At 40.5% G+C, this 9884-nt stretch overlaps 1 protein-coding gene across 3 annotated transcripts in view; it reads right to left on the reverse strand.

Moving 5' to 3' along the window:
• Nucleotides 1-361: 361 nt before the first annotated feature.
• Nucleotides 362-9884, reverse strand: part of LOC132115001 (zinc finger protein 366-like) — a 9931-nt gene continuing 408 nt past the window's right edge. The window contains exons 1-5 of one of the 3 annotated variants that reach the window (XM_059523419.1): nt 9157-9283; nt 7284-8334; nt 5438-5629; nt 753-927; nt 362-654 (exon numbers count right to left, since the gene is read on the reverse strand). In XM_059523419.1, the coding sequence (XP_059379402.1) occupies nt 377-654; nt 753-927; nt 5438-5629; nt 7284-8294 (1656 nt within the window). In that variant the 5' untranslated portion in view covers nt 8295-8334; nt 9157-9283 and the 3' untranslated portion in view covers nt 362-376. Of the gene's footprint in view, nt 655-752; nt 928-5437; nt 5630-7283; nt 8335-9156; nt 9284-9884 lie in introns of those variants that run through there. The other 2 variants (XM_059523418.1, XM_059523420.1) reach the window with 2 other exon arrangements.

The following is a 9884-nucleotide window of genomic DNA, read 5'->3' on the forward strand; positions in this document are numbered from 1 at the left end:
GAAGACTAAACATGCTACACTTCTTCTGAAAATCAAGATACTTTCACTTAAAAAAAACAAAACAAAAATAAACAGTTTTACATTACAAAATTAAAAACATTCTTAAATCAATATGCATTTACATGAAAAGTGAAATGACCTTTTAATGTTAAAATTAATTTGCTTAAAGTCTCATTTGTTTCTAAGCCTATTGGCAGATATTTTCACTTCGCTGCATCTTAATTCAAGAATGTTTAGACATTTGTACTGGAACACAATACAAAAATATTGTTAGTAGATATTGCAGTGTTAGTAGATTTCTGTACATCTTTCACACAAGAAGTGTTTGAAACATCAACATTCACAGCGTGTTGGTCAGTCTCTGTCTCGTTGTCCCTCAGAACTCGTCTTCTTTATCGCTGTAGAAGTGCGTGTCAGGTTTCTTCTTCTCTTCCTCCTCGTCCTCCTCCTCTTCTCGGGCCTTGTAAGGGTCAGGACTGTCCTGGCTCATTCGGTACAGACTGTCCTCGTCTTCTTCTCGGCCCGAGCTCCCGCCGTCAGACTGAGACAGACGCAGCTGCTTCTTCTGGGACAGATCGAAGGGCTCTTCCTGACCGATGCGGGACAGGATCCGCAGAGGACCGGAGAGACACAGCCGTCCTCGTCTCCTGAAGACTGAGAGCATCCAGAGACATCATCAACATCATACAAGACCAACAACAGAGAGAACAGCTTCAGAAGACTGATCTACATATATATATAAAGCTTCTCACCGCGAGCGTCCAGGCCTTGGTCCATGATCCCGTGTTTGACCTTCATGTGGCGCGTCAGGTTTCCCTTCAGGGTGAACTTGCTGGCACAGTAAAGACATTTGAAGGGTTTGCTGTCAGAATGCAAGTGCATGTGGCCCATCAGATTATGCATTCTGTTAAACTCCTTTCCACACAGCTGTAAAGAGAGTAACTCTTCAGAAATCTTTGACCTGATCAAGCAGGGACAAATGTCCTTTTTTCACATTTTTGAGTTGGCATCCCACAGTTATGACTAAGAAACAAGGCCAGAATTGTGAGATATGAATTCAGAACTTGATAAAAAGTTGGAATTACCTTCTTTTAATTAATTAATTAATTTATTTATTTATATTCTGTGACTGAAACAAAAAATTAAAAAATTAACTAAGATTAAAAAGTCGCAATTACCTTTTTATTTATTTTTATTCTGTGACGGAAACAGAACATTTGAAACTGAATTGTGAGATGCAAACTCAAACAAACCGAAACAAAACAACAATTCGGAATTGCCACATATGAACTCTAAATTGCAAGGAAAAAAGTCATAATTGTGAGCTAAAAAGTCGCATTTACATTATTTTTTATTCCTTGGCAGAAACAATCTTCCACTCAAAAATGCCTTCATTCTTGTTGCGAACTACCTGACAAATCACTCATCATTATTTACCGAGTATCAATGCGACGAGATCGCAGGTGGTCACCTGATACCAAGAACAATAATGATTTTCTAAATGTGTTTATCGTTGCTCAGTGAAATTTAGCGGGCGAAATCCGGTCATTCCGAAAGAATTCTATGCATTCCGAAAAAAAAAAAAAAAAAAAAACCTGCAACAGTGTAAGAGTTGCACAATTCCACGGGAAAACCACGGACCTGGGAACCACACGATTGAGAGTTTCGCATGTGGGTGAAAAATGTAACCTTGGTTCCCTGAGATAAGCGAACGAGTACTGAGTCTTGCTGGGACTTCCAGGTTATAAAACCTTGCAAATGTGGTCAGTGAGGCCCAGCCGGCCGCCTCACAAATATCCACAATGGACACACCACTGGACCATGCCCAAGACGAGGCAATGCCTCTAGTCATGTGGGCCTGTACTCCAATGGGGCATTGAAGGCCCAAGGAAGAGTATGCCAGCGAGATGGAGTCTACTACTCTGTCCTCTTCAGAGGGAGGAAGTGCGGAGAGCATAACAACTTGTGCTCTGAACAGAGTGGATGGAGTATGTAACCATGCCTTGGTTTCGGGACGACTTTGTCATTAGGCCCATATTCCAGGCATGCAGGGCTAAAAGAGAGCGCCTGCAGGTCCCCTATTTGCTTTACTGATGCCAGTGCTAGGAGCAAGGCAGTCTTCAGTGATAGTGAACGAATGCTGGCAGACTGTAGTGCCTCGAAGGGCAGATCCCATGAAGGGGAAAAAATGATAACATCTCTGTCAAATCGGTAGTCTGAGGGTCTATGCCGTGGTTTAGCCACCAAGCAGAGAAGAAAGACCACATCAAGATGTAGCGGCATCTCGTATACGGGGCTCTAGCCTCCGAAAATGTGTTCAAAACTTGTTCTGGGAGGCTGGAAGGCTCCGGTTGAGCGGCCAAAGGTGGAGGGCCTTAGTTAGGCGGAGGGTGCCATATTGTCCCGTCCGATTGAGAAAGGAGAATCCGTCTCAGTGGAACAGGCCAAGGAGCCGCTATCAACAGCTGAGTTAGCTCTGATAGCCACAGCTGGTTCATCCAAATGGGGCCACCAGGAGAACCTTACTTGCCTGATTACCTGTGGGATAGAGTGATCGTGGGGAAAGCATAAAGTAGGAGGTTGGGCCAATCGTGGGCCAATGCATCCATGGTTTTTAAGAAATGAACTGGGCAGTGAAAGTTGTCTTCTGAGGCGAAGATCTCCCAGATTCTCTGAACCGTTTGTGGATGGAGCATCCAATCCCCTGAAGGGACATTACTCCTTGATAACATGTTCATCCTCCCTGGCAATTTATGTAGGACACCACAGACATGTTTTCCAATCGGATTGGCATACTTTCAGGACTGGCAGGAAGAACTGATAGGGTTGACATACTGCTAGCATCTCCCGGCAGTTAATGTGGAAGCCCTTTTTCCACCTTCGACCAGTGGCCTTCTGCACACCATCCCCTGTTCAGTGACGCCACACATGCAATGGAACTTGTGGCTTTGATGATCTTAAAGTGTGGGGAAGTCGTGGCCTAGTGGTTAGAGAGTTTGCCCAACTGTTCCCTGGGCGCTGTAGCATAAATGATGCCCACTGCTCCGGGTGTGTGTTCACGGTGTGTGTGTGTTCACTGCTGTGTGTGTGTGCGTACTTTGGATGGGTTAAATGCACAGCACCAATTCTGAGTATGGGTCACCATACTTGGCTGTATGACATGTCACTTTCCCTTTCAGTAAACACTCAATAATGCTGCACAAATTCTCTTGAGATCCGCTTCATACCTGTGAGTTTTGCAGTTTATACCTCAACGTAACGGGCTTAGGAGGACAGTCTGGTAACAAGCAAGATTGCTACAGTCTGATCGTTCACCCGACGAACTCGTTATTGGTTCCTCTGATGGTAACAAAGAGGAGACAAAGATGGGCATGGGGAGGCTGCCTTCCTTGAACGAACAGGGGCAGACTTCTTTGAAGCTGCCAGCGGCAGCATCTGCTCCGATCTACTTAGGAGGATAGAGCCACTCGAAGTAGGAGGGTCATTGATCATAAGTTTGAGACATGGATCGAGGCGCAGCAGGGAGAGCGAGAGGAACGAGAGTGGGAGGAGTGAGAGGAGCGAAGCTCTGTGTCGGCGTGAGCTTGATTCAGTTCAGGAGAAAAAATACTTTTTCCAATATGCATCTAGCAAGACGTAGTACGACTGTAGTATTTTCGCGGGTAAGCTGTTCGCGTGGATTCGTCAGAAAACCGCTTGTTTTGTGCTTTTTAAATCGCTAAGCTATGAAAGCCCGTCTCCACCACTGAATACAAAAAATAAAAGGTTATTGCTACTTTATCTCACAATTCTTAAAGAATTTTAATTTAAGCTTATATCTTGCAATTCTGACTTATTTTCCCCTCAGAATTGTATATCTTACAATTGCGAGAAAAAAGTCACAATAACCTATTTATTAATTTTGTTATTCTTTTACTTTTCAAGTACAAATATCTTAACAATCAAGGTTTGCCTGATTTTTAAACATTTCTCACCCCATCTTCTTGTTTTATGCATATAAAGTCACTTGATTTTTTTGATCAATTAAATGTATCTCAATTTAAAACTATTTCGATATTTCAAAGACAAAAACACTGGGGAAGGACTTTTTTTTGCAGTGTAAACAAGAAGTTCATGTTATTGAGTAACTGGCATTTCTTACATAATATGGCCAGATATTTTGTTTATTTTTGCTCTGCCAGCAAAATGTATTCTATTGTGCAATTCTATGCAGCAAAAACAGAGCAGTGGAGTGACTGATGTCTTAAATTGGTTGTCACTGTATTAAAGTCTACAAACCACTTCACCAAAGGTAAAGCCTCTCATGGCACATATCTGAAAGCATTTTAGAGAGTTACAGTAGACAGCTGAGAGTTTCTCTCAGGAACATGAAGGAGATTGGCCATTTATCCTCTGCACTCTTTTTTTTTTTTTTAGGGTGGTCCTTTCCTTTCCTTCAGGAGGATAGAGGGACTGTAAACTGTCCGAATGGACCGTGAGAAAACAGGAAGTGCTCCTGAGCACAAGAGAAAGCGAGATGAAATCTATTTGTGGGGCTTGTTCTCGGGGGACGAGAAAGCCATTGTTACACAGTCAGTTTGTGCAGCGATATCCTTCCTACAGACGAGGAGACACTCAACTGCCAAAAACGTATCTAGTCATTGTTGGGACCAGCCCAAGGTCACATGCATTCCAGAACAACCAAGAACCCAAGAAGAGCTGGACGTCTGTGCATCCTTATTACACTACAGTCACTGAAGAACTGAAGTTATATATTCATGATGCATCCCTCCACTTTTACACTTTAATCTAATCTGTTAACAACACAAGAAGCTTTGCATTGCTTCTAGGTATTCAATTAAAAGTGTTTCTGCAGGTCTAAAAAAGCCAAAAATCAGAGCAGAAAGTCTTAAAGTCATAAGGTCGTGGAATTAAATGTTGCAAAAATTATGCTCTTCCTCAGTATTTTTGTCATTTTCCAGAAGCAAACTGAAGAAATTAAGTCTTGTTTTCTGAGAAACTGAACAAAATGAAGTGAGTTTAAGATTAAAACAAGAACAAATATCTGTCAGCGGTGAATGAAAATGTTTTGCCGATGTTGTGACTCCATTGGCAGATATTTGTTCTTTTTTAATCATAAACTCACTTCACTTTGATCATCTTCGAAAAGTCGTTTTGCTTCTCAAGTAAATGTGTCTTGAGTTAAGAATCTTCTCTGTAAAACAATACACTTTCTTTAGCAGCGTGAGCAGAATGTACAGTAAAAATTGTTTCAATTTTCTAGGGCAGAGCTATTCAAACCTTACGTTTTGAGGTAATGGAGATCTATTGGAAGCTGTATTTTCAAACTTTGAAGACATTTACTTTTAGAGACCATATTGCCTTTGATTCATTCCTTCCTCAGCCTTCATCAAACCTGCAGAAAGCCTGAACGAATGCCACTGAGTCGGCGACTCACCTTGCACTTGTAGGGCTTGATGTCGGAGTGGACGATCATGTGAGCCTTGAGCGTCTGCTTCTGGACGAAGCTCTTGTAGCACAGCTGGCACTGATACGCTCGGATGTTGGTGTGAATCAGAACGTGTCGCTTCATGTTCGCCAGCAGCGTGAACTCACGGCCACAGATGCGACACTTGTGCTCCTTCACTCCCTGAAACAGTAGAGTAGAAAGAAGAGTCCATGAGAAGCCAGTGGTCTTTAGATCACATGGACAGTTATAGACGTTTGATCAGTTCATGCATTCACTGGGAACAAAAGCCATGACCTTGGTGTTGATCTACAGGAATAACTAGGCTTATGAATTAGTTTTGCTTCAGCACACATGCCGATTTTACACTGGACTTCAAATAGTGATACAATCTTATTAAGAAAATATACTTAAAAGCAAACACTGAAATTGGTTCATCAGTGGTTTCAAAATGTGAGCTTTTATGTGCTCGATAGCCATAGCACAAACCATTTTTATGCATGTTTATTTCAGTCTTGGTTGTATTTTCTTGTGTCTTGTGCAGTTTTGTTTATGATTATTGCAGGATGAGGGTATCACAACCTGTTCATGTTTCATCTGCATGTTACAGTTTGATTTTAATTGGTGCTCAACTTTTGACATTAGCAACAGGAGAAATGAGAAGAGCTTTCTTCTTCCTATTCAAAGTAAGTCTGCATTTATTAATTTAGGGTTAGTTGCTGTTTGTATTTTAGTATATATTTTAGTCTTGTTTGTTGTTTTCCATGTATCTAAAGGACTGAAATGTTGCGAGTGAATAAGTTTTTTTTTTATATATTGAAGTATAAGTATGGATAATGTGCAGGATTTATTCTTGTTTTGTTTTACTTGAGAAGCAAAATAAAACAATACGTAGTCTTGTTATAGGAGAGCTGACTGAAATGAAGTGAGTTTATGCTTAAAACAAGAACAAATATCTGCAAGTGGTCTCAGAAAATCAACGTACTGTAATTCAAATGGAAAAACAAGTTGACTTTTCTGAATCCTATGGCTGTTTTTTTTTAAACAAGACTTAATATTTTATTATAAAGTAATTTTGCTTTTCAAAAAAATGCATGTTTAGATATTTGATGCAATTTTCAAGTACTCTTTTCAAAAGTACACTGCACTTCTCAAGAATAGTTTTGAAAAATGTTAGTCGTATTTTGAATTACGCTGTAAAAGTTGGTGCAGGATTTTCTTTGAAACTATTTTCAGTCAGAAATCTTTAGTAAATTTTACAAATAAAGACAAAGAAACATACTGAATTAAAATGGAATTTTATTTTCTAAAATTGTATTTTCTTGTGTGTGATTTTAAATGTTTGAAAAATAAATTTTACTGTGTAGTTTTTTAATATTTACATTCTCATTTTATTTTGGTCAAAGTTTTAATAATCTTGTAGCGTTTTGCCATTTTTAATGGCAAGTCTTTTTAAATATTAAAGACTGAAATTATATTTTCTACTGCAATTATATTAAAAAGAAATTGCAGTGAAAAATAATTTTTACAGTGTAGGTTTTATTTTTAGATTTTCTATTCCCTTTTTAATTTTAGTTAATGTTTGTGATTTGTTTGTGTTTTTGACTTTTTTATTAATTTTTGTTCTTTTTAAATATTAAAGACTGAAATTGCATGTTCTACTGCAATTATCTTCAAAAATATTTTTTGTACAGTAAAAAAAAATCATTTTTACATTGCAGGTTTTCATTTTTTAATTTAATTTTAGGTATTTTTATTTATTTATTTTGTTGTGTTTCATTTTATACAGCAAAAAACTTTTCTAAAGCGTAGCCTTCATCACAGTCCCTCCTCTTACCTTGTGTGTGAGCGCGTGCTGCTTGAGATGGTGTGACTGGACGAACTCCATCCCGCACTCGCTGCAGATGAACGGCCGGATGTCCTTGTGCTTCATCATGTGGTTCTGCAGCTGGCTGGGATACTGGAAGCTCTTGCCGCATTCGCTGCAGTCGTACTGCACGGGGCCGCGGTGCGCTGTCAGGTGGCGTTTGAGCTGCGCCAGCGTGGGGAAGTCGAGTCCACACTCCACACACACGTTCTCCTGTCCTCTCTCGTGCTTGAGCTCATGCGCGCGCAGCTCACTGGGATACGCGAAGCCCCGGCCGCAGACGCCGCAGCTGTAGGGCTTGACGTCGCTGTGCTGCATCATGTGTCTCTTCAGGTGACTGGTCTGCGTGAAGGCTTTGTGGCACACCTGGCACTTGTGCGGCCGTGAGCCCTGGTGCGTCAGCATGTGTGTGTGCAGGTGACTCAGCTGCTTGAAGAGTTTCCCGCAGAGCTTGCATCCGTGCGGCTTGATGCCGCTGTGGCCCAGGATGTGTGTGATCAGGTTGTATTTGGACGTGTAGGATTTCTCGCACATGCGGCACTTCCAGCGCTTCTGATCGCCGCCCACGTCTATATAGTAGCTGTCGTCCACGTGCACATTCAGCTTTTCGGCTTTGCTGGTTTCTTGGCTCCTGCGGCGAAACCGTGCGGCCTCTGTAGAGTAGAAGGGGTTCGGAGAGAGATGTGGGATGGAGCTGGGCAGGAGGAACGGGAACGGGACCAGACTGGGATGGAAAGAAGGCAAGTAGGGAGCAGGAGAGCGCAGGAGTAACGGAGGCGACGGAGGCCACAGTGGAGGACACTCCTGCTTCACCTGAACGACACGATGGAGACGCAGCCGGTTCAGATCGATCATGTCTGGGATGTATCGGCGCGGCTGAGGCACGACGGGACGAGGAAGAGGATAGGGAAGAAGAGAAAGGTCGACGCTTCTGCTGGCGAAGTCCTCTGGACGCTTGCGTTCGCTCTCGTTCGGATCCATGCTGGAGATTTCTACACGTTCATATCAAATCCTCCATCACCTGTCCGTCAAAACACGTGGAATGAGTTACTGCATTCATGCATTTGGCAGAAGCGTTTATCCAAAGTCATTCACATATGTGACCCTGGAGCACAAAACCAGACTTAAGTGTCAATTTAAAAAAAAATTGATTTTTTACATCATCTGAAAGCTGAATAAATCATCTTTCCATTGATGTATGGTTGGTTAGGAGGACAATATTTGAAAATCTGGAATCTGAGGGAGCAAAAACATCTAAACATAGAGAAATTTGCCTTTAAAGTTGTCCAAATGAATTCTTAGCAATGCATATTACTAAACAAAAATGAAATTTTTATATATTTATGGTAGAAAATGTACTAAATATCTTCAAGGAACATGATCTTTACTTAATATCCTAATGATTTTTGGCATAAAAGAAAAATCTATAATTTTGACTCATATAATGTATTTTTGGCTGTTGCTACAAACATACCCCAGAGACTTGCGACTGCTTTTGTGCTCAAGGGACACATTCGATCAGTTCATGCATTTGCTGGGAATCGAACCCTTGACCATGGCGTTGCAAGCACCACTGCAAAAAAAGCAATGTTCTTCCCCAGATACTTGGATACTTTAGTGTATTGTTTTTGCATAAAACAAGAAAAATATCTGCCAGTGGGTCAGAAAAATAATAATTTTCACTTTGAATTTAGTTTCATTTTCTGACTTCTCTGGCTGATGTTTCTTTGTTTTACTCACTTCATTCTTAAGTGTTTTCTTTTCAGATCTGACTCATTTAGCTTAAATGTACCTTGATTTAAGATTGTTTTTGAACTGGAAAAACACTAAGATAGTTACTTACAGTATCTTCCCGTTGTGCTCTTATCGTAAAGACAGATTGAGTCAAACGCAAGATTTGTTGGTTTTCGTTGGATCTGAACTCTCAGAACTGAACTGTCTCTGCTCTTCCTCTGAGTTTCATTTTCACTGCATTACGACTGGAACTTCTCTTTTTCATTACAAGCCATTAGCCGGTGCTGTCATTCGAGAATACAATCATATCTCAGCGAGGAAATACAGTCCGACTAATGCAAACAACACCAAATACTTCTGCCTTAAACAGACGAAGGGCATCTTAATGACACAAACACAGACAGCAGACAGAAACTGTCCTCAAATGAAGAATTCACATGCATAATCATACATTTCAGACTAAACATGCAGATTATGTTTTAAAAACTACATGCACTGAACGTATTCCTTTTACAAAAACATTATGAGCTAGTGTGAGTTGTGCATTTGTGTTGCATTCGGAAAACTTTTATTTTTTCCAGATATTGCTAAATTCTTAACTTAAGACATATGATATGAAGTCGTTTGCTGAAAAAATCATCAAAATGAAATGAGTTTCTGCCTTGAACAAGAACAAACATCTACCGATGGACTCAGAGAAATAAACTTAATTTCAAAAAATAAAAGACGTTTTAATTTCAAGTGCATTCACTTAATTTTGCATTTGTTAGCTGATGCCATTTTTAATCAAAAGTAACTACAGTGTATCTTGATTTAAGAATCTTTTGACATTTGCAT

The sequence above is a fragment of the Carassius carassius genome, chromosome 34 (genome assembly GCF_963082965.1).
Source record: "Carassius carassius chromosome 34, fCarCar2.1, whole genome shotgun sequence".
In the NCBI taxonomy this organism is placed as follows: Eukaryota; Metazoa; Chordata; class Actinopteri; order Cypriniformes; family Cyprinidae; genus Carassius; species Carassius carassius.